Source organism: Trachinotus anak, unplaced genomic scaffold, assembly GCF_046630095.1.
Source record: "Trachinotus anak isolate AG129_WGS33_773 ecotype Australia unplaced genomic scaffold, CSIRO_AGI_Tana_v1 ptg000005l, whole genome shotgun sequence".
In the NCBI taxonomy this organism is placed as follows: Eukaryota; Metazoa; Chordata; class Actinopteri; order Carangiformes; family Carangidae; genus Trachinotus; species Trachinotus anak.
The window spans coordinates 18,896,876-18,917,942 of record NW_027273856.1 but is presented as its reverse complement, the minus strand read 5'-3'; the positions used below and the strand labels follow the sequence as shown (position 1 = coordinate 18,917,942).

General features: G+C 44.7%; 2 protein-coding genes across 5 annotated transcripts in view; one reads left to right on the top strand and one right to left on the bottom strand.

Moving 5' to 3' along the window:
- ccnk (cyclin K) overlaps positions 1–21,067 on the top strand; it is a 263,741-nt gene that overhangs the window by 220,573 nt on the left and 22,101 nt on the right. The window lies entirely within an intron of this gene.
- The window catches only part of bcl11bb (BCL11 transcription factor B b), a 31,387-nt gene continuing 12,058 nt past the window's right edge, over positions 1,739–21,067 (bottom strand). For all 4 annotated transcript variants that reach the window (XM_071478699.1, XM_071478696.1, XM_071478697.1 and 1 more), the window contains one exon: positions 1,739–7,039. In XM_071478699.1, the coding sequence (XP_071334800.1) occupies positions 4,974–7,039 (2,066 nt within the window). In that variant the 3' untranslated portion in view covers positions 1,739–4,973. The remainder of the gene's footprint in view (positions 7,040–21,067) is intronic.

Sequence of the window (21,067 nt, the reverse complement as noted above, 5' to 3'; positions counted from 1 at the left end):
ATCATTGAAAACATCTGCAGCCACTAAACATCTGCAGAGAGTCGTGCTAGTCCAAATGTTATGTCAATAGTTTTACCATTGCCAGGATAAGAGCTGTGGGAATGTCACATCCTCTCAACATGCACATTTTTGCTGACCAGAGGACCAGAATCACCAACATGGCACCCAGATGTCAGCCTTCCGGCGTAAACACACAAACACACACACACACACATACACACACACACACACACACACTGTCAGGAAAGTCACAATCAGATCCCTCGTACAAACACCAAATCTTCTAAACATAATCTGTGTAAGCAATTTGTAGCTGCTTGTTTGATTATTTTCAGAATATTTTTTGATGTAATAAGTATGTTTCTACGGTAAATCATGAATAATTTTGAGACACCGAGACACTTCATGAGCTGTGTGTGGCAAGAGTTGGCAAGCATCGAGAATTCCTCCTGATTTGACTTTCTCACACAAACCCGCCCGACACAAGCCTCCTTTCTTTCCTTCACTCCTCTATCTCCTCTCTATTGTTGTGTCTCTACTTTCTCCTCTCGTTCTCTCTTGTTGAGCATGCGCACACACACATGCACAAACACCCCGTGCACGCACTACTTCTGCTGAGATATCCAACAGCACTGGAGGCTCAAGCAAAGACAGGCTTGACTACCATTGGCTTGCTATCAAGAAATACCTGATGGGTCCCCATACTCATGCCAGGACTCATTTATGAAGCATGAGACTGTCAACCACTACCTTCAGAAATAAAACCTAACACAATGCCAAATAACTGCAAGCTAGCAAGATTCCTCAGTGACAATAAAGCAGTCCATTTCTGAAGTTTCAACCATAAAAACAACAGCGCTTATACATCACATTAGAGCGATCCAGCATCCACTGCTGTTTGCATTCCCTCTAATGACTACAAGACTGAGGGGAGACGGCTTTAATTATATCTTTTATTGCACCGGACTCACGTTATCTGGCATAGCCCGCGTTGTAGTGTTTGAAAATGTGAGTTTGCAGCTGCTCATTGAAGCCGAGTTAAAAGGTGTAATGAGACAGCATCAGTGTGTAAATGCAGTAGTTTAAAGTCAGTATGTCTTTTTATAATACCTACATTTCTAATTCTCAAATATACAAAATAAGAAACAGGGGGTGTATATTATTTTTTTGTCGGTTTATGTATGTTTTGTGCACGTTTTGTACACGGTCACTGTTGGTTGCCAGTTGGTATTGAAATGGAGGTTCCATGCCCTAAAGCCAACACCAGATTAGAGGTCACACCAAATTATTTGCATCAGTTTATGATGGTTTGAATGTGTTGGTGTTGATGGCGTAGAAATGCATGATCCACTTGTGTGGGATGTAGAGATGGAGCCATTTCCTCACGGTTCTCAGTGCACTGAAATAAGATTGTTATTTTATATTCAATCTATTACAGATAATTTTTCTGTCTGCGGATGCAGTGGATTACAACTGTAAAGCTTTGTTTTTAGTTATATTAGTTACAGTATAACTGCACACTGAAAGTAGCAGTGGTCCCAATCGCTGTTGCAATATTATTTGTAATAATAATAATAATAATAATAATAATAATACATTATATTTGTAGAGCACTTTTCATGGTACTCAAAGACACTTTAGGTGAGTTTAAAATGAACAGGAAAGATGATACAGACGATTATGATGGTATAATCTGCAGCAAAGAAGATGAAATAATCAGAAGGAAAAGTTGTTTCAGTCATAGAGCAATTGCAACATTTATTGAAGTGTTGGCTTTCTTGTATTGATTTTTCAACACATTACAAAAATACATATATGTTCAAAACAGCAGATGTGTACTGTTCTGAAATCACTTTTTTTCCACAATGATGCACTCCCCTCAAAAAGAACAAGGAAACTATTTTGTACAAAGAGTGTAAGTGAAAGTTGTGAAAAGTGAAATATGAAAATGTATTTAAAATTACAGCTGTAAGTGCCATCACACGACCTTCAGCCCACCATGGGGGAAAAAACGGCGAAAAACACAATGTCCATGAATGTCTCGTAGAATGAATTTGGAAAAGCATTTCCCTCACAAACCATTGTATTCTCCTGCTGAAGGTTCTGCTTTTAGTTCGTTCTTCTAATTTTTTTTAAAATCATTTAAAATAGTTTTACATCCTTGAGGGATAGCTTCACCAAACCAACGACAGGGAAAAAAAAAAAAGACTGGAGAGACCAGAAGTCAATAATGGCACCACTCTTGTTAGAAAAAAAAAATAATAATCTGGCATGATTCTGCAATATTACATTAAAAAAAAAAACTCATCTTCCCATACAGTGAACAAATACAGAAACATATCCATGAAGATAAAATCCCTCCACCAGGATAATCATACAAAACTGCTATGGCATTCAAAAACATTTGAAAGAACATTGGAGAAAACAATACTTTATTATCATTTTAAACACTTACACAGAGTATTTCATTAATGGCATACTTCAACACTGTAAACATATTGTAAGACTGAATGTCCATGTGTGATTTGGATCTCTGTCAGGGTTCCACTGTTCATTGTTTCAATGTGATATATTTCATAGTCGTGCGGCTCATTTTGCCCTAACTCTGAACTGAATTCTCCTGGAATGAATACACTGTGCATTTACAACAGGACTTTTTTTTTTTTTTTTCTTTGCACTCATGCATCAACATGTGTAAGCAAGCTGAACGTAACTCCTCAGCCGTCCTCCCTCTTTGTGTTAACATATTGAACTACGTGGTAACTGAATAGCTTATGGAGAGCTGCTGTGGCCTTGACATCCCGTCCTTTCTTAAAAACCACAAAAGGATGAATTTGCATTGAAGGTCCCCTATATTCCCTTTTTTTTTCTTTCGCAACAAAATGGCGCACACAAAACCTGACAATAGGCCAGAAAGGCAGGTCAAACTTTCAAGTGAAGATGATTTTTGATGACTGAGAATGGCAGTTGTGAAATGAAAGATGTAGTCTCATTCTCCTTTCATGTGGCTCTGCTGTCTCCCTCCCTGTCACGCTCACTCTGTCTCACTCTGATGGTCCATTATAAGATGTGGCCACTAGATGCGCATTTGGGTACAAAAAAAAAAAAAAAAAAAACAACACACTTTTCATATGCTTCCAATTTCATTTGAATGACTCTTCTCCCTGGTCAAGGTCTTGCTCTCTCTCCCTCTATGTCTTTCTCACACTTCTTCATTTCTCATTTCCAATCTTTCATTTTTACCATAAGAATAGCCCCTACTCAAGGTCGCCCGGCCATCCCCTAGTGCAGCTGTGCTCAAAATTATCATAACTCATATAGCCTCTTTTTTTTTTTTTTTTTTTTTTGCACCAGATTCATTTCAGGATGAATGATGCAGAAAATAAAAACCGTAATCCCCAAAAGTCACGAACATGCACACTGTCTCAAAATCTGTTACTGGGAGTTAAACCCATATCACTTTGTGAGGCGAATGAACAGGCTTCCTTTTAAAAGCCGCCCTAATGCATGAATCTGAGCTAGTCAACTGTGAAAAGACGCCGTCGGAGAGAAGCTTAGAGCACGCTGCAGAGAGAAGAACGCACACACACTAACACATATTGATATGAATTTCATTTGGAACCGTTTTGTGGGTCCTAAGGGGACAGGGGAAGTCAACCTGGGTCAGAGAGGGAGAGAGAGAGAGAGAGAGAGAGTAAGAGAGAGAGAGATGCCACGCCAGTTAGAGAGGGAGATGGGGAGAGATTCAGAGAGTGTTACAATTGCTGAAGTAGCTTTCGCTTAACAAACTGCCTTTTGAGTTAAGCACACACATGAGGTGGGGGAGGTAATCAAGTGGGTCTGATAAAGCAATAATGGATGGTAGTTACACTTAGCATATACCGTGGATGATGCAAGCAGCTGGTCTTCTGATTGTTTAATTTTAGGCCATTGTTCACATACAGTCGGGGGCTACTTTAACATATAAAAAAAAAAAAAGAATATATTTACAAACCATAAACAGGACTGTTCTCCTTCTCACATTAATCACAAGTAGTCTCAACTTATTCAACATATTAAATATGTTGCTTTAATCCTACATTGGGAATGTTCTGAGCATCAGTTAAGGGTACCTCCTTTAAGTGCAACCGTTATTTATGTCCTAACTGAAGCAAGGACGGCAATACAGTAACTACATTTTGATATTATTCACATGCCAATATTTTTTTTTTTTTTTTAAAAAAAGGACAAATTCCCTGAATAAATTAAAAGTAACTTATCAGGTCAGGGCTGGATTTTTAAAATCCAGCATGATGTTTTATTGTCAGGCTGACATTCAGTGCTTTAGGCCTGTATGAGGGAATGGATTGTAGTCCGCTGCTGCAGTTCATATAGAAAACAATTATTTTTTTTACTTTTAAAAGCTAACCGCTTCACACAATTTTACTCTCACGTGATAATAAGCTTCCTTAAAGGAAAAAAAAAGAAATTTTGTATTAAGGGTGACTTCTTTCCAGTTATCGCATTTTAGAAAAAAAAAAAAGTTTTTTTTAAGCACATTTCAAAACTAACTCCATATGAAATCCCACAAAGATGTACCTGCACATGCCAAATATCATTACAAAAATCCAATAAATACAGAAATTATTGCACAGTAGAAAGGCTCCATGGATTCCTAACTGATAAAATCCTCAGACAGTTTGCCAAGAAACACCAAGTTGGGCATTCCAGACAAGTTCTCATTAAAGTTTCCCTTTGTTTATATTCTCAGGTGGCAGTTTCTGTGACAAGAAAAAAAAAAAATGAACATCAATCAGTCTCAATTTTTTTAAGAGAGAGATTATCCAGCCAAGCCCCATAGCTGAAGAAGTGGTTATAGGGAATTTGTGTGCGTTTGTGTGTGTTTGCTTGTGTGTGTGTGTGTGTGTGTGTGTGTGTGTATGTGTGCGTTTGCTTGTGTACACTGTAGGCTGTATATGTAATGGTTGGTGGCTTTAACCTCTGTCCGCCTGCTCCAGTTTGACCTCACTGGCCATCAAATGTTCGCCATGCCATTTCTTCATGTGTTTCTCCAGTGTGCTGTAGACACTGAAGGGCATGTGGCAGATGTCGCAGCGGTACACCTCTTTCCCAAACTGCCCGTGGGTCTTCATGTGGCGCGTCAGCTTGGAGCTCTGGGCGCAGGCGTAGCTGCACAGGTCACACTTGTAGGGCCGTTCCCCCGTGTGGCTGCGTCGGTGCACCGTCAGGTTGCTGCAGTTCTTGAACACCTTGCCGCAGAACTCGCAGGTGTCATTCCTCCTGTCCTTGGTGCTCGGTGGCCTCCCCGGTCCGGGGCCCCGCAGGAGGTGAGGGGTGCTGCTGCCGCTGCGGCCCGAGGCGCTCCCCCCTTCCATCAGCTCACCAGGCGGGGTGGAGAAGCGGAGGCTACCTGTCTCTGAGGAGGAGTGCTCGGACGAGGTGGCGAACGGCGACTGACGGGAATCGGTGAATCCCAGAAAGGGTTCTCTGATGAAGTGGCGTGAAGCAGCGTAGCCAGCCAGCAGCTGAGAGTAGACATTCTCGGGGGAGATAAGGGGTATGGCTGGGGGAAGCTCCAGCTGTTCCTTCTCAATCTTGATCCTCTTGTTGTTGGAGGGGCTCAGGCTGGTGATGGGGGTGGGCCGACGCTGGAACAGCCCAGGGAAGGAGTCTGCTTCAGATACACTGATTCTGCCATTCATCACAGGCCTCTGGTCCTCCTGCTCATCTCGCTCTCTGTCCTGCTCCCTCTCGTTCTCTCTCTCTCGTTCTGCTTCACCCCTCTCTCCACCATCTCCATTAGGTTGTCTCTCCAGGCTTCTCTTATTAGGGTTTAGTCTCAGGTGATTGTCCACATGGTTGTATGGGTGCATGATGCCCACCCCTCCACTGTCATTTACTCGATCCCTGCTCAGGGGCTTCTCCTGAGGAGACTGTCGTGGGCCATTCTCCCTATTCTGGCCGAACTCCTGTGAGTCTTCACTTAAGTTGGAATCTGGCCGACTTCCATTTCTCATTTCTTCCTCCTCTTCCTCTTCCTCCTCCTCTTCTTCCTCCTCTTCCTCTTCCTCTTCCTCATTGTCCATCCCCATCCCTCTTGAATCTCCCTCTCTACTCTTATCTTCACCCTCTCCTGCCTCCCCTCTGTTTCCCTGCTCCGGGGAGCCGCTCATGGACCCGGACTTGTTGTGCATATGTGTCTTCATGTGCCGTTTAAGCTTGCTCGCCTGGGAACAGGCGTGGTCACATAGATGACACTTGTACGGCCTCTCTCCTGTGTGACTGCGCCTGTGGACGATCAGGTTGCTCTGGAACTTGAAAATCTTGCCACAGAACTCACAGGATTTGGCTTTCCCCAGGGCCTGATTCTGGCCCTGGCTGTCAGGAGGGCTGGAAGAACCGTGTCCTCCCTGAGGGGTGGGCGGCTGCGGGGCATAGGTGAGAAACGCCGGGGGCTTGGCGCCAGGCTGGAAAAGCGTGGGACTCAGCAGGCGGTGCATGGGTGGCACACGGTTGGGCGAGAGAGGGGGCGTGGGCCCCCCATTATTGGTGGTGTTGCCTGCCAGCTCCCTCAGTCGTCGGGAGAAGTCCATGGAAGGAGGCTCCATCGGGTTCATCCGCATCACCCTCTCAAAGGCACTGGGGTGCTGGGACAGCAGCCCCATCTCCTCTGGGCCTAGCCTCTCTAGAGGGGGTCTTGGGGGAGGAGGAGGGCTGACAAAGGGGGGCGTCGCAGGCAGCCGGGTCTCCATGTACCCCGGAGGAGGGGGATGTTCCCTGAGCAGGGGCGCGGCCATGCGGAGGAGGTGGAACGGGTTGTTGGTGTCACCGAGGAACGTGGGAAGAGGGGAGCGGGGAAGGGCATCAGCACCCGGGGGTGGAGGCAGAGCCATGCGGGGAGTGAGGGAGCAGTTGACTGGGTGGTTGTCCAGGTAGATGCGGATGCCGTGAGTGTGCTGGGCATGCTGGAGCAGGAACCAGGCGCTGGTGAAGGTCTGCTTACAGGAAGTGCAGATGTAGCTGGATGGCTCATCTTTATCTGTGGGCCGCGAGAGAAATAAATCATTAGTGTTGTACAAAGCTAATCAAAAACGCAAAGAAAAACATTTTATTCAACATTTCAAACCGGCATATTACTTTACAGCGCCTGCTTGTTTATTAACAACCTGTGAGCGGGGACGTTAGCAGAGTTATGTTTAGGGAAATTAATTGTACAGTTATATTAGCTTTCTGTGTGTGTCTGTGTATGAGGGTCTTCTATGGGCTTTGTCTGTGTGCGTATGAAATTTTGAGTGTGTGTGTCTACAGGCTAATGCAGATGGCAGGTACTGCCCTAAGGCCATGACACATTATGCTAATTCTAATGTCAGCTAGGCTTTAATACACAGATCCATCTCGTCTACTCTGTCATTTCCATATGGAGACAGGGGAGGCAGCCACAGAAAAAAAAAAAAAAAAAGAAACACACACACACCAATGGGGAAAAAGGAAATATGGGAGAGGGAGATGGAGGGAGGGTGAGATGTGGCATTAGAAAGAAAAAGAGACACACAAAGGGGAAAGGCAGGCGAGGTGATGGAGACAAACAGTAAAGACCCCTTCGGTCTTAACGCGGCATCCACATTAAATAAAGCTCTACGTCACTGGTGTAATAACAAGTACAGTAAAGTGATCTGTTGTGGCTGCACACACACACACAAACTGTACGTCACTCACTGACAAATTGCCCCTTTAAATGGCGTGACTTAATAATGCCAAATGAATCTATCAGTCACTGTAGCGTGGCCCTGTCAGCCTGCTGGTGACTCATATAAAGAGCAGGGGTTGGGATTCATCTAATTCAACACAGGCTAGCACTGAAGAGGCATTTCCACAGTCCTGTGTTTGCTTGCAAGGCATCTGCATCTACTTTATCATCAGCAGCTACCGCAAGTGGAGTCAAGTTGGTACGGTGGTCCCAAAGCCTAGAGCCCGGAGGGAGAAAACAAAGACGGAGGAGTTACTCCTGCCCAAAGTCTTACGTGATCAAGAAAAGAGCCCTTAAGATGGCTGACTGTCTCAAAGCCACCCATTGTCATGGAATGTAAAACACACATGCAGACACTGATACAAGCACAGCAGTGTTTTCTTTTCACTTTTCTTCTCCGTCTCCCGCCTCTCTCGCAGCACACCTCACACACAGACACACGCGCACGCCCGCACCCTTGTACCGTGCAGAGCAGATGAGCGAGAGCTGATGTTGGATCAGTGTCTGGTACAGGAAGCTGATTTGGCGGTGTGATTGGTTTGGCTTTCCCCAGGGGAGACGGGGTCAGAAAAAGTTAATGAGGGGCTCATTTACTGATTCTGTCTGTTTTTCTCTGCTATTAGTGGGGCTCTGGTGCAGCCGTCACTCTCGCTGTTTGTGTGGGGTGGGACATGACCTGACTCCAGCTACTAATGTGTGTGTACGAGCGCGTGTGTGCGTGTGTGTGGACACGTATGTGAACATAATTTTTCAGCATGTATGTGTGTGTGTGTGTGTGTGTGTGTGTGTGGGGCGAGTGGCGGGCTGCCTGCCCGTGTTTAGTTTGGCTGGGCTTCACACGACCGCTTGGCAGCAGAGAGCTGGACAGCTTAACAGCTTGGATGGGGAGAAGAGAGCGAGAGAGGGAAGGGAGGAGGGGGAGGAGAGAGGGTAAGAAGAGAGGTGGAGGGACTTTAAGGGCCAGGCGTGCTTGAGCACACACACACACTGACACACACAGAGGCTATTTACATGCCCCGAGGGACTGAGAGGGGTCTATAGACTTGGGAGCTGTATAATCCAATCAACACACAAGAATCGATATGAAGTGAAGATGTGAGATTGGGAGACGGACTGATGATCTCGCTAAATTCATCAAATTGTTTTTTTCTTTTTTTCTTTTTTCTCTCTCTTCTGTATTTTGGTCTGCGCACATGGCCTCATCAATACTACAAGCTACCCAATCAGATACCCCCACCCCCACAGCTCTCCACCCCACCACCGCTACAGCAACAGCAACACATTTGCATCTTGTCATATCTTACACAGCCGAGCCATATGCTGTTAAAGGAAGCGTGGCAGCTAATAGAGTGGCAGCTGATGGCTACTGCCTAATGACGGCATAAGACAAATTTTATCAACTTCTCAAACAAGCAAGCAGGGAGGGGGAGGGGAGGAAAACGGGGAGGGGGGGTTACTGGAATAGCAAATCAGACAGATAGACAGATAGATAGATAGATAGATAGATAGATACCTCCATGTTTATCTATCACTGAGACACGCAGAAAGATACACACTGCAAGTTTGCAGACATCCTCATTCCATTCTTTCGTCTCAACCACACACACAAACACACACAGACACACACACATAGAGAGAGAGTGTGAGTATTTGTCACCACTCAGTGCTCCAGCCAATAAAAGCCTTCATTAAAGAATCACAGTGGGCCGTGTCATGCTTCAGTTTGTGGTAATTACAGTCGTCTGCCTGACACGCAGGCAGGGACCCCTCCACCGCTGACCGCCAAGGTCAACTACCAGTTAGAACAGTTACATTCTCCTCTCCACGCAATCACTGATGCTGGACCTAATCGCCCAATTTACTCTGGCACACCATATGCACACAGACACACATGTACTGACACACACACACTCAGTTTCAGTGAATATGTGAGATGAGAGGTTAAATGAAATGGAGTCGCAGCAGGATTCTGTGATATGCCCTTGCATTACGCACTGAATTGCGCTGCTTTTGGTAATTGGTCTAGCAAAACTGCTTGTAAATGCTGCAGTGTGATGGGATTCACCTCGAGAAAAAAAAAAAACTCACTATCAGTTATGTTTCTGCCCAAGTGTCCAGACTTTTCCATGAAACAGAGAAACAATACAAACCTGAGAGCAGCGTGGCGGGGGCAGCTCTTGCCCTGCCCCGTGCAGCAGAACGAGGGCTAAGGGCCAGGAGGCCTGGAGGAAGTTATTAAAACATTGGCACATGCGTGGAGCTGAGGTGGGCCAGTAATAATGCTCTCCTTCTCTCCTGGGTTGGTTTTTTACTAAACCACCGGGCCAATTAACCCAGTCTTCAGGGACTAAGATCTGAGCTTTACATCAGATTTTATTCTTTCCAGATTGCCTTTTATAGCCATTATTTTTCCTTAAAAGTACAAACAAAATGCCAGTGAATGAAGGGGAGCCACGGTATTGACTGTTCGCATATGGCCAGTGTAGAAAAGTTGGTGTGAGCTTGGCGGGGCTGAAGTAGACACCGGGCGTATGGTGCAGACATGTGGATTTGTGTTTAATTTAGGAATTCACATATGCCATCCCTCCAGCATGAGTCTGATTTACAGTTCGAAGCATGAGCTCCTTCCATTTATATTACACTTACATTTCGGAGGCCTTTATCAGATGCTGTAATCCAGAGGGACTTATAATAAGACCACAGAAGAATAACAAAAATCCACAAGCTCAGCCTTCAACAAGATGGGCAAACTGGAGCTTCGCAGCTGACAGTGAACAGTGAGTGGATGGTAATGAAGGCTCACTGATGCCAAATTTACTCTCACAGAGCTCAGGGAAAAAAAGTCTTAATTGAAAATAAGTAGAATCCAAACACCAGCCGGCCAACTTCTCTACTGTACCACATTCAGAGTGAGGCATATTACATCCAGGGAGCAAAGTTTGGACTGTGTAAAATAATGTTGTGTTAGTGTAGGAGCAAGAGACAGTGCAGGTTGTGGTTGTTAACAAGGAGATGAGTCGGGAAGCAGAGGATATGCTCCTGTAAGGTGTCGCGCGTGTGTGTGTGTGCGTGTGTAACTACTGTATATGTGTGTGTGCACTGCAGCATTCCTGGGGTTCAGGTTCGCTGTACTGCTCCGACATTCCATCAAGGGCGACAGAACACCACGGCGACAGATTTGCATACAGAACAAAGCCGCCCGCAGGCTAGGCCACTGGGACAGAAACCTGCCCCTGCAGCCCCTCCTCTCCTCTACCCTCTCTGTGCACGCACGCACACTCCCACAAACACACGCGTGCCCGCGCCAGCGCAGGCCCTGGGAGTACGCGTGTGTGCACCTGTCAGGGGTTAGCTGACACCTCTGCTGCTGGCAAAGCAGCTCCTCATTAGCATGGCTGTGATCTAGGGGTCCCCAGGGGTCCCAGCCTCCTCTCCTCTCCTCACCCCCTGCCCCCCCGCTCCCCCCTCCACAGCCCTCCTACACCTCTGCTCCTCTCCTCCTCCTCAGCACATCTCCCATCCATCCATCCCTCCTCCTCCTCCTCCTTCTTCTTTCTGTGCTCCGTTCCCCTCTGCTCTGATGGCTTGTTTGTCATGAAGGGGGCTAATCAGGAGACACACGGGGCCACGCAGATCGACCCTGTACATCTGTGTGTGTATGTGTGTCTCACAGGGAGTAGGGACCTTGGATGGTAAACTATGGCCACGGAGAGCAGCAGCAGCTGACTGTCACACATATGTGGTAAAAGAAAGAGGGAGATGGAGAGACAGAAAGAAGGAGAGAGACCGTGGAGGGTGGCAGTAGCAGGCAGGGGGTAAGGCTCTCACACAGTGTGACTGGCTCCATGCTAACTCAAACCAGCTTTAGCCTGCTAACCATATACATCTGTGTGTGTGTATGTGTGTGTGTGTGTGCGTGTGTGTGTGTGTCTGCAGCCAATATGACCAGCTGAAATGCCTGACAGCCCGAGAGAGGATTTAAAGAAACAGTGCTCCTTAATGTGTTTGCTGAAAAGTGCACGGGGTTGAAAGAAACGCTCAAAATATTTTCTATTTCACTTCCTATAACTATATTTATCTCTTCATTTTCCCCTCCCTCCCCGTCTTCTCTTTCTCCCCATCGACACACCAAGCACCTGTACTAGGTATCTGTGTGCTCCACCCTGACCCTCATGCCTCCTGGGATGCGGGTCAAATGAACAATAAAAGGGATCAGGTATCTCCAACAACTTGATCACAGGCACACACACACACAAACGCACACACACACACACACACTCACACACACACACACTGAGCGAGTCCAACTCTACAACAATGCATGAGTGGAAGAGGCTCTCATATAGCACAAACCGAGGGCGCACGTTACCGCCATGAGGCAACCTATCCCAGCTAGGGCACAGGGGACGCGCTGTGAAAAATAACTGGAAAGACCTCTCTGTCAGTAAAGAGCTACGACTTTTGGCTCAGCTTCTAGGACAAAGAGGGAGAAAGAGGGAGGGAGAAGAAGGGAGCGATACAGACAAAAAAAAAAAAAAGATAGAGGGAGAATCAAAAGAAAAGGGAGCTCCATAAAGTGCATTAGCTAAGCTCTCTGTGGCATTTCTCTGAGCCTGACTCATCGCCATCAGCTCCTAACTGGTCCCAGTGCCTCTATGCATGTGTGTGTTTTTGGGGGTCTGTGCACACACACTCTTGTGGGGTCTGCTGTCTATCATGTGACGCTGACAAATGGATGACACTCAGTCGTGCTTGTGGTTGTGAGAAGATGTAAGAGAGAGGAGCAAAGATGGTGGAGGGGATGAAAGTAAGAGAGGGAGGGCGGTGGGAGGGAGGGAAAATAAGAACAAGAAGGAAAGACAGTGAAAGAGGGGGAGAAGAGAGAATCACAGGCAGTACGGGAACGGAGGAAAACGCACGCTTTGTTTTTCTTTATCACCTGCATTTCCATTTTCAATAACAGTACAAGCACTTTAATCTCTCATTCCATCACCTAGCCGTTTTACCATGACACAGCAGGGAAAACAAACCACATAAAATGAAAAAAGGAAGCATTGGCGCCATTACTAAGGGTGCATGCATGCTGAATTAAAGGGAAAATCTACCACTGATAAACAGAGTAAATAGTTGGGGGAATATTTTAGGGAAAACGTCCCCAATGATGCAACAGATGAAGGAAAAAAAAAAAACTAAACTAAATGTTTGGATAGGTGATGGCATCAAAAGACAAAAACTGAAGCTGCTTTGACAGTGAAATGGAGACTGACTTTGTGGACTCACACAATGTTTGTTTGAGGTTTTACATCCAAATGAGCTCCAGTTATACCCCTCAGGGACTCTCACTTTGTCCAGAAAGTCAATTTCCTATTCACTGGCAGTGAATAGGAAATTGACTTTGACATATGAGTGACATGCGAATTCTGTTTTGTGGGTTTATTAAATTTTTCATTGGATCAATCATTTTATACAAACACTGCTTGAAATGTATTGTGCTGTTTTTTTTTTTTTTTCAAAAAAGAAAAATGAAAATGTGTCTCTATTTTTTTTTTCATCCTTGACGAATTAGATTAAACAAAAGCAAAGCGTTACACGTAGGGGATACAGCGCTCATCTCTGGCTCTGATAAGCACATGTCCTTTTGCAAATTCCTCTAAGGCTGCACCTTCTGCAGTGACTTGTCACACTTTATACGCTGTGTGTGAGTGCCTTTGGTGTGTCTGTGTGTCAGAGTATAAAAAAAGGGATGTACAGTATGTGTGTATACGGCAAAGTATATGTACTGTATGCATCCATATGCCCATGCTCAGCGTGTTTATCTCGGCCTACCATTCTGTGACAGGGTGCTATATTCTTTCAGCAGTAGTAATGGTCCCCAGCTGGCTTCTGCCCATTGGAGCCAAGCAGCCAGTCCCACTTAACTAGCAGCCCACAGGAAAATACCACCGTGGCCCTGAATGCAGCACACAAGCCCTTCCAACCCAATCAGCCTGCTATAAAACTTGCCCCTCACATGCTTCAGAAACGGCACAGAGCCTGAACATTCATGAGCTATTTCGCCATTACGCCACAATTTCTCCAGCCTAATATTTAATTCTGGCTATTTGAGGTTGGGAGAGGATACAGTGCTTTTTCCTCATGCTCCAACACAAAAAGCGGAGGCTGTGAGGCAGGAGAGAGCACGAGCATCATTTGACACCATTTTGCAAGCTATCTAATTAGTGTTAGCTTACTAAACTGAAGCAACAAAAGGGGAGAGTGTTAAAAATATAAATGGACCTGAGACATTCAGCGCTCTCTATTTAACTGCTCTGCTAGATCTGCGGTAAAACCAAAGTGTAGAGATGACAAAAACTGTGGTTATACAGGGATTTATGTCGCAGACTATTTCTTGCCGCGGAGCAGTGACTTCCTGTTTGTACTGTCCCATCATTTTAACACTTTTTTTTTTTTAAACAAACAAGATATTACATGTTAAGTAGTGAGGTTTAGAGGTGCTGATTGGCCTCCTTTGGAGAGACACAGGCTAGCTGTTTCCCCTTGTTCCCAGTCTTAATGCTAAGCTAAGCTAACTGCCTGTTGGCTGTAGCTTCATATTCAGTGTACAGACACGAGAATGATCTTCTCATCTAACTCTCTTAAAAAATGATGCAGATTTCATTCATTCATTTTCTGTCTCTATCTGCTGTTTACCCAGAAATAAACGTTGAACGTACAAAAGGTAACCACCTATAACTTTTACAAACAATATTGCAACACTGTTTGTTCTTCCTATCTACCCGTTGATCTGTCTATCTTGTCTATAAGGTTTGAACTGTGAAGGCCAGCGGCACAGCTTTATCAACATTGCAACGGTCATGTCTCCAGGTGAATTCTGTTCTTTCTCTGTTATGGGTCCCAAAACACGCACAGGTGTGTCAGCCTGTCTCTTGGCATGCAGCTAACCTCAAATGCTCCACACACACCCATACACACATATAAAAGCAACCTTTAGGTTCATCTCTCAACATACACACCCAACACATATTTATAAAGTGACATGTGAGTGTGTGTGATGGGGCCGAGTTTGGCCCCAGGCCTCCCCCTGTGGGTTCTGTGTGGCCTCTCCCTGTCTCTCTCTCTCTCTCTCTCTCTCTCTCTCTCCCTCTCTCATTTCTCCCTTTCTCTCTCTCTCGTTTTCTTTCTCTGTCTTTCTGGCTGTTATCACGCTGATACATTTCCTGCTTCTGGCACGGCTCCTGCATAGCTTATGGTTAAAGAAAGCTTTCATCTATCCAGTGCCTTTAGGACACACACACACACACACACACACACACAAACACACTCACACCCACACATATACAAGCGCTGGTACGGGCCAGCGCTGCCCCGCCAGACCACAGGCCCAGACAAGCTCCGCTGGCACCAATCACCCTGATAACATCTTAGGCTTTATTTCATTTTGGCTTGCTCTGTTCTGCTCAGGGAAAGACAGACACAGAGAAGAGGGCTTTCTGGAAAAAGTATGAATTACACCAGTATAGAGGGAGAGCGTCGCCCCTTAACCTTAAGCAGTTAACTCCCCTGTCTGCAATGCCATCTATGGACATGACAGTGCAAGTCCTCTTTCATCCAAGAAACAGAGGAGAGCAGATGTTTCTTCCTTTTACTTGTAGATGGAAGCACAGGTTTTATGGGGTAAAGTGAACATAAGAGTAACACACGTTAATAAAAAACATATCTAATAAAGCCTGGTGGAAAACTGTACGCGTCCTCTCATACAGGGTCTGTCCACCCAAAATATATTTTTTTAAAATGCAGCTATTCAAATAGTTTTGGTTTTATTTGCTCAGGTTTACTTGCCTCAACCCATCCATACATTTTTGCGGTGCTCGCAGCATCGAAAAAATATGTTTGAACTGTTCAACATCAGTGTGTGTTTTCAGATGAAATGTCGCTGGTGCTCTGGATAGTGTGCAGACGTCGCTGTAAACAGTTTTCACTGGAAACCAAACTTTCTACCAAGAAAAAAAAAGCCCCTATAAAAACTGTTGACATTATTGTTAGTAACAAGGACACTGTTACAGAAGAGATGTTGCTATTAAAGTCTTTTTTTTCAGTAAGTTTGAGCAACACAAATGAAATTCCCTTCATCTCTCTTGTGCTGGGCCAGAGGCTGAAATCCCCAGGACGGATATCTGAAAACCTGGGCAGATTAAACCAAATCTATCGGCATAATTATAGGTAAGTTAGATAATGTTGTGGGGGGGTTTCCCTAATTTTTTGTAACTCTTTACCATGAGATAAAAATGAAATTCTAAATTTTTGCAGCTACAGTGGCCGTTGAGTGTGGTTCAGTGTGTATGAAGGCTTCAGATACTATGTTGTTTGTAAACTAGATATTGCTCCTGTTGTACCTGTGATTTACAGTTAAGTAACAAACCAACATAAAAGCAGCTTACGTTCATCATGTGTTCGTCTGTGTCTAGTCTTCTCCCTCTCTCTCTCTCTCTCTCTCTCTCTCTCTCTCTCTGAGTAATTGCTCAAGACAAATAAGTGGATGAAATAAGGGGAATCGTAAGTGTACCATGAAAGGCTTTCAATATCTCTTGTGGTGAAGCAGCCTGTAAAAGGAAAAATACGGCCATAAACGCTGTCTCCTCATTTTCTTCTCCCACAATCCCACCCAATCAGAGCAGGAAGCTAATACGATAAGAGGAAAGGAACAACAACAGTGTAGCAAGTATGATTACCCTTGTCTGACTGGCTAACAAGCGCCATCTTTTTTCCTTTTCACAAGTACTAATGGTAGCCCCCCCCCCCCCCCCCCCCCCAAAAGGCAAACACATACTACTTTTCAATAGAAGAACGAGAGTGAACGCCCCGGTCAGAAAATCTCTCCATTTACTCCTGAAAGGGGCGTATTATATGTTATGCACTAATGTGTGGCAGGCTGCACAAAAGCTGAACACACACAGACACATGAGGATTTTATCTGCATGTCTGTCCTGAGGAGTGTTTCCAGAGCAGGAGAAAGGTGCACAAGCTGCTCAGCAGGTTCTGGTTCAGGGTCTTGCATGCATGTGCGTTTGAAAGTGTGCATGCACATTAGTAGCTCTTTGTAAAAGTTGTTCTGTTGCTCAGCACTGATGAGAGCACATCTGTTATCAAAAGTCCCCAACAGTGAGGAGAAGCCAGAGGTAGCTCAAATAACGACAGTGCAGCAGTCAAATTACCTTGATTATAGCTATTTATGCAAAGAGCATAAACACATTCACAGATTCCCACTGACACAAGACAACTTATGGTCCATAGCAACGAGACCGTGACGTTCACATCAGCGCTTCGCTCAGAGCGCCACACAAAAAGCAGCGTGTTTGTGTTGAATACCAGAGCGCCATCATCACTCTCCATGCGTAGCAGGGACGGGGTGTGAGGTTTCTAATGCCTCTTAAGTAAGGCTGTTAAGGAGCAAAGAGTCCACACATCTGGAAGACACAGTCAGTCGGCACATGCTGAAAGTTAGCGGTGGCGCTCGCAGTCCAAATTAGTGGCGAGTTTTATTCCCCCGCTGTGGTAGGAAAATATCAAATCTGCTGCCATATGAGTGCCATAAAGCTGACTGTGGAGCGTTTGATGCCTTCATGTGGGAGCCTTTAAGCTGTGTGTGTACGTGCGTGTGTCTGTGAGCGCATGAGTGTGTTTGGTGGGAGATGCAGGCCTTAATGTGAGATGGGGAGTCATTGTATGCATTCCTGCATGCACATATGTTTTTGTGTGTGTGTGTGTGTGTGTGTGTGTGTGTGTGTGTGTGTGTGTGGCTCTTATCTGTGTGTGTACTCCTGCATACATGTTTCCATTCTCTGCATAAATGTGTGAATGTATATGTCTAACTGTGTGTGTGTGTGTGTGTGTGTGTCAGGTGGCTGTGGCAGTGTGCACGTGCAGCTGTGCCATTTTAGCAGCTCCCTTATAGACCTAGTTGACCCTGCTGGATAGAGCAGGCAGACAGACACAAGCAGAGTCAGACGGCCCCTGGGGTGGTCCTGTCTGAGGTGCACTGTTATGGGCCAACAATACTAGGGGCCCATAGACAGGCAAGAATATGTATACTGTAATTATGTGCACACACACACACACACACACATGTGAACCCAAATGCTTAGACAGAGACATATAAATGGAGAATAAGAAGACTACAATGGGGGAATTATTTCATTATTCTACCTTTTTTTTTAAGCTAAGGCAAAAGTTTTCTTTTGTCATGTTTCCATAGGATCACCATCACTGCTCATATGCAAACCTTAGGAAAGGCAGCAAAACACGTTGCTTACTCTTTCATTAATTTGTTAGAAATAAAACATTAAACTTCATTGTAATTATACTGACAGATGAATACATTTCTGTGTGGTAACTCATTCACCTTTTAGACTCAGGTAGGTCCTGTCTACAAGCTGCTGTGCAGGGGTTACTGCAGCTATTTATACAGAGTGAGTTACATGCAGCAGGGGTCATGTTTTTGTTTTGTTTTTTTAATTTAAATTATTTTTTCAAAAATTGCTTAAATTATTCTCAAAAATAAAATCCAGCCAGGTTTGTGTGCTGCACTGCTGCAGGAAAAAGCTTTAAAATACAAGAGCATCTTTTATTCTATTTTTAAGCAAAGCTTTTATATATAAAGACTAGTAATCTATAATGTTGAATGTTTGGAACATAGTCAAGGCCTCCAAATATAACTCTGTGAAATAACTCTAATATCACCTCATCTTTTTTCTCACTTTCCCTTTTCCACGACTGCAACTGTGGAAAGAAACACACACGAGGAGGAGATACTGTATCATGTGTGAGTGTGAGTGTGTGTTCACTTTATTCAGTGGGGAGAGGAATGTACTCCTCTTTTTTCCCACAGAGGAATAAGGAAATATTTGCCACTCCAAGAAATTGAGAAACACATATAAACACACACACACACACACACACACACACACACATAAAACAAAAATAGACACACATGCCTTACAGCAGACACAAGATAAATTCCTTGGCAAAGATTCAAAACACTCATGTAAGAACACATAAACACACACAAACTGCACCAGAAATGAATGAACACACATAAGACACATACACGCACACACACACACGAACACACACCACCTACACAACTGCCACCATGTAACCCCTAATCACAACCCCAGAGCTTGGACATCAAATGAAGCAAGTTTTAAAAAAAAATCATCAGGAGTAATTAACGCATTTTCATATGCAAATGTGATTAATGCAAAACTACAAAGTCATTATGCAAATCGACTTTTCCTTGAGCCTCTGTACAAATATTCGCAGCTCAAATCAGGGATCAGTCTCGCCATCTTTCTTTTTTTATCTCTACCCCTCTCCCTCTCCCTCTATCTCTCTCTCTCTCGGAGTAGAGATAATACGTAAGTAGCATGTGAAGTTATTTCTAACTCACGCAGTGTGTGTGTTTTCATGCGATGGGCCGGGGCTATGGCATTACGCCGCCTGCCTACTGATTACTGGCTGCTTGGCACTGGAGCGAGACAGGGAAGCCGGCGTACAGGGGAAGGTATGAATATGCAAAAGCCTGATTGCTTTTCATGATTAAAGCCTATTTAATATGGAAATGAGAGCAAGCCAGGTGATTAAAGGAGCATTGGGTGGTGGGGCAAAAAAAAAAAAAAAAAAAAAGAAAGAAAGATGGAGGGGGGAGAAACAGAGAGAGACATGAAGAGAAGAGAAGACACCTTTAAATCCACACCGGTGGAGAGATGTGGAAGCTGTGGTGTCACAGCAGCAGCAGCAGTGAAACAAGTGTCGATTGTTGCAGATTTGACCTCTTCGGGCACAAAGGTCATTGTTACTTCTGATCCGTTTTGCAGGTTGCACCACAGGTTATCATCCAGAAACCACTATTACTCATTCAAGGTGAAAAGAAAATCCCTTGTTGCCTATTACCCCAACAAAAACTGATTTTATCACTTTAAAATGCTCCTGTGCACTTTAACACTTTTTCACACCCACAAAAAGTCTTGTGCATGTAGGTGTGACAGTTCTAAAGTAACGGGTATCTCATCGTAAGTCTTTCATCAAAAATCCAGAGGCTCTTTGTTTCAGTTAAAAACACTCAGTATCGGTATCACATCAGGCTTGCAGGTTGCCTCCCACCCACAAAAAACAAGCAGGACTAAATCTTCAGCCTAATATAGTGATATGACTGTGCTGCCCACAAACATGACAGCCAAGAGATCAGAAGTGGACGGCGAGAAAAACAGAAAGAGCTGTTTGAGGATGTCGCTGTCGTTCACATCGTCTCATGAAATATTTACTGTGTGATCTCTATACACAGTGTTTTTGAGAGAGAGGGAGAGAGAGAGAGAGACAGACGGAGAGAGGGAGAGGTTGTCATGATGCGACTTCGCCCTTATGTACAGGATGTCTTAAAGTGCTCCGAGGGGGCCCGGCAGCCGTCCTAGGAGGAGTTCAAAGCAGGGCCAGGGTCGTCTTAGCATGGAAACGCTCCCCTAGTGACAACCTCTCGCTTGCCTGATGACACGCATCATTCTTCACAGACATCACACATGTACACACACATACTCATACACATATTCATACAAAGCACACACACACACACACACACAAACACACACACATATTAAAATACTCTTACAGAGCTCACACATACACACACAGAGTGCATGCATCAGCAAGAGAAACTCAGGAAAAAAAAAAAAAACAGGGCACAGAAGGGCCATTTTTCATCTACACCATGTGTATGAAAGAATGCGTGTGTGCTTGAATGTGTGTGTGTGTGTGTGTGTGTGTGTGTGTGTATCTGTGTGTGTGTGTTTGTGTTAGTGTGTTTCCACCTTTTGGGGTTGAATCTGCTAGCCTTGCAGCATGTTTGCATTTTAAGCAAGCAGGCTGACAGACAAAGAGGCCAGACAGGATGTTATAAAACACAGCCAGGTGAAGAAGAGAAGAAAAAAAAAAACAATCCAGGAGATGAGAGGGTTAAGGGTTATACATACAGCACAAGCACTTCATGCACACCACAGTACATTTCTGCTCCTATTGTGTGTTAGTTTGATACATGTTGTCATTTTTCTGTGCTGCAAGTATTTGTGTTCGCTCTGGCTGTAAAGTTCTCAGTAACACATGGAAGCAAATGTGAAGATATTTCCGTGTGTGTGTGTGTGTGTGTGTGTGTGAGAGAGAGAGAGAGAGAGAGAGAGAGTGTGCTGCTAACACATTGGACTTAATTAGACCTAATAATGTAATCTAATTTGGTTGAAACTTGAGACTGCCTTGAGTGGCATCTAATGTGTT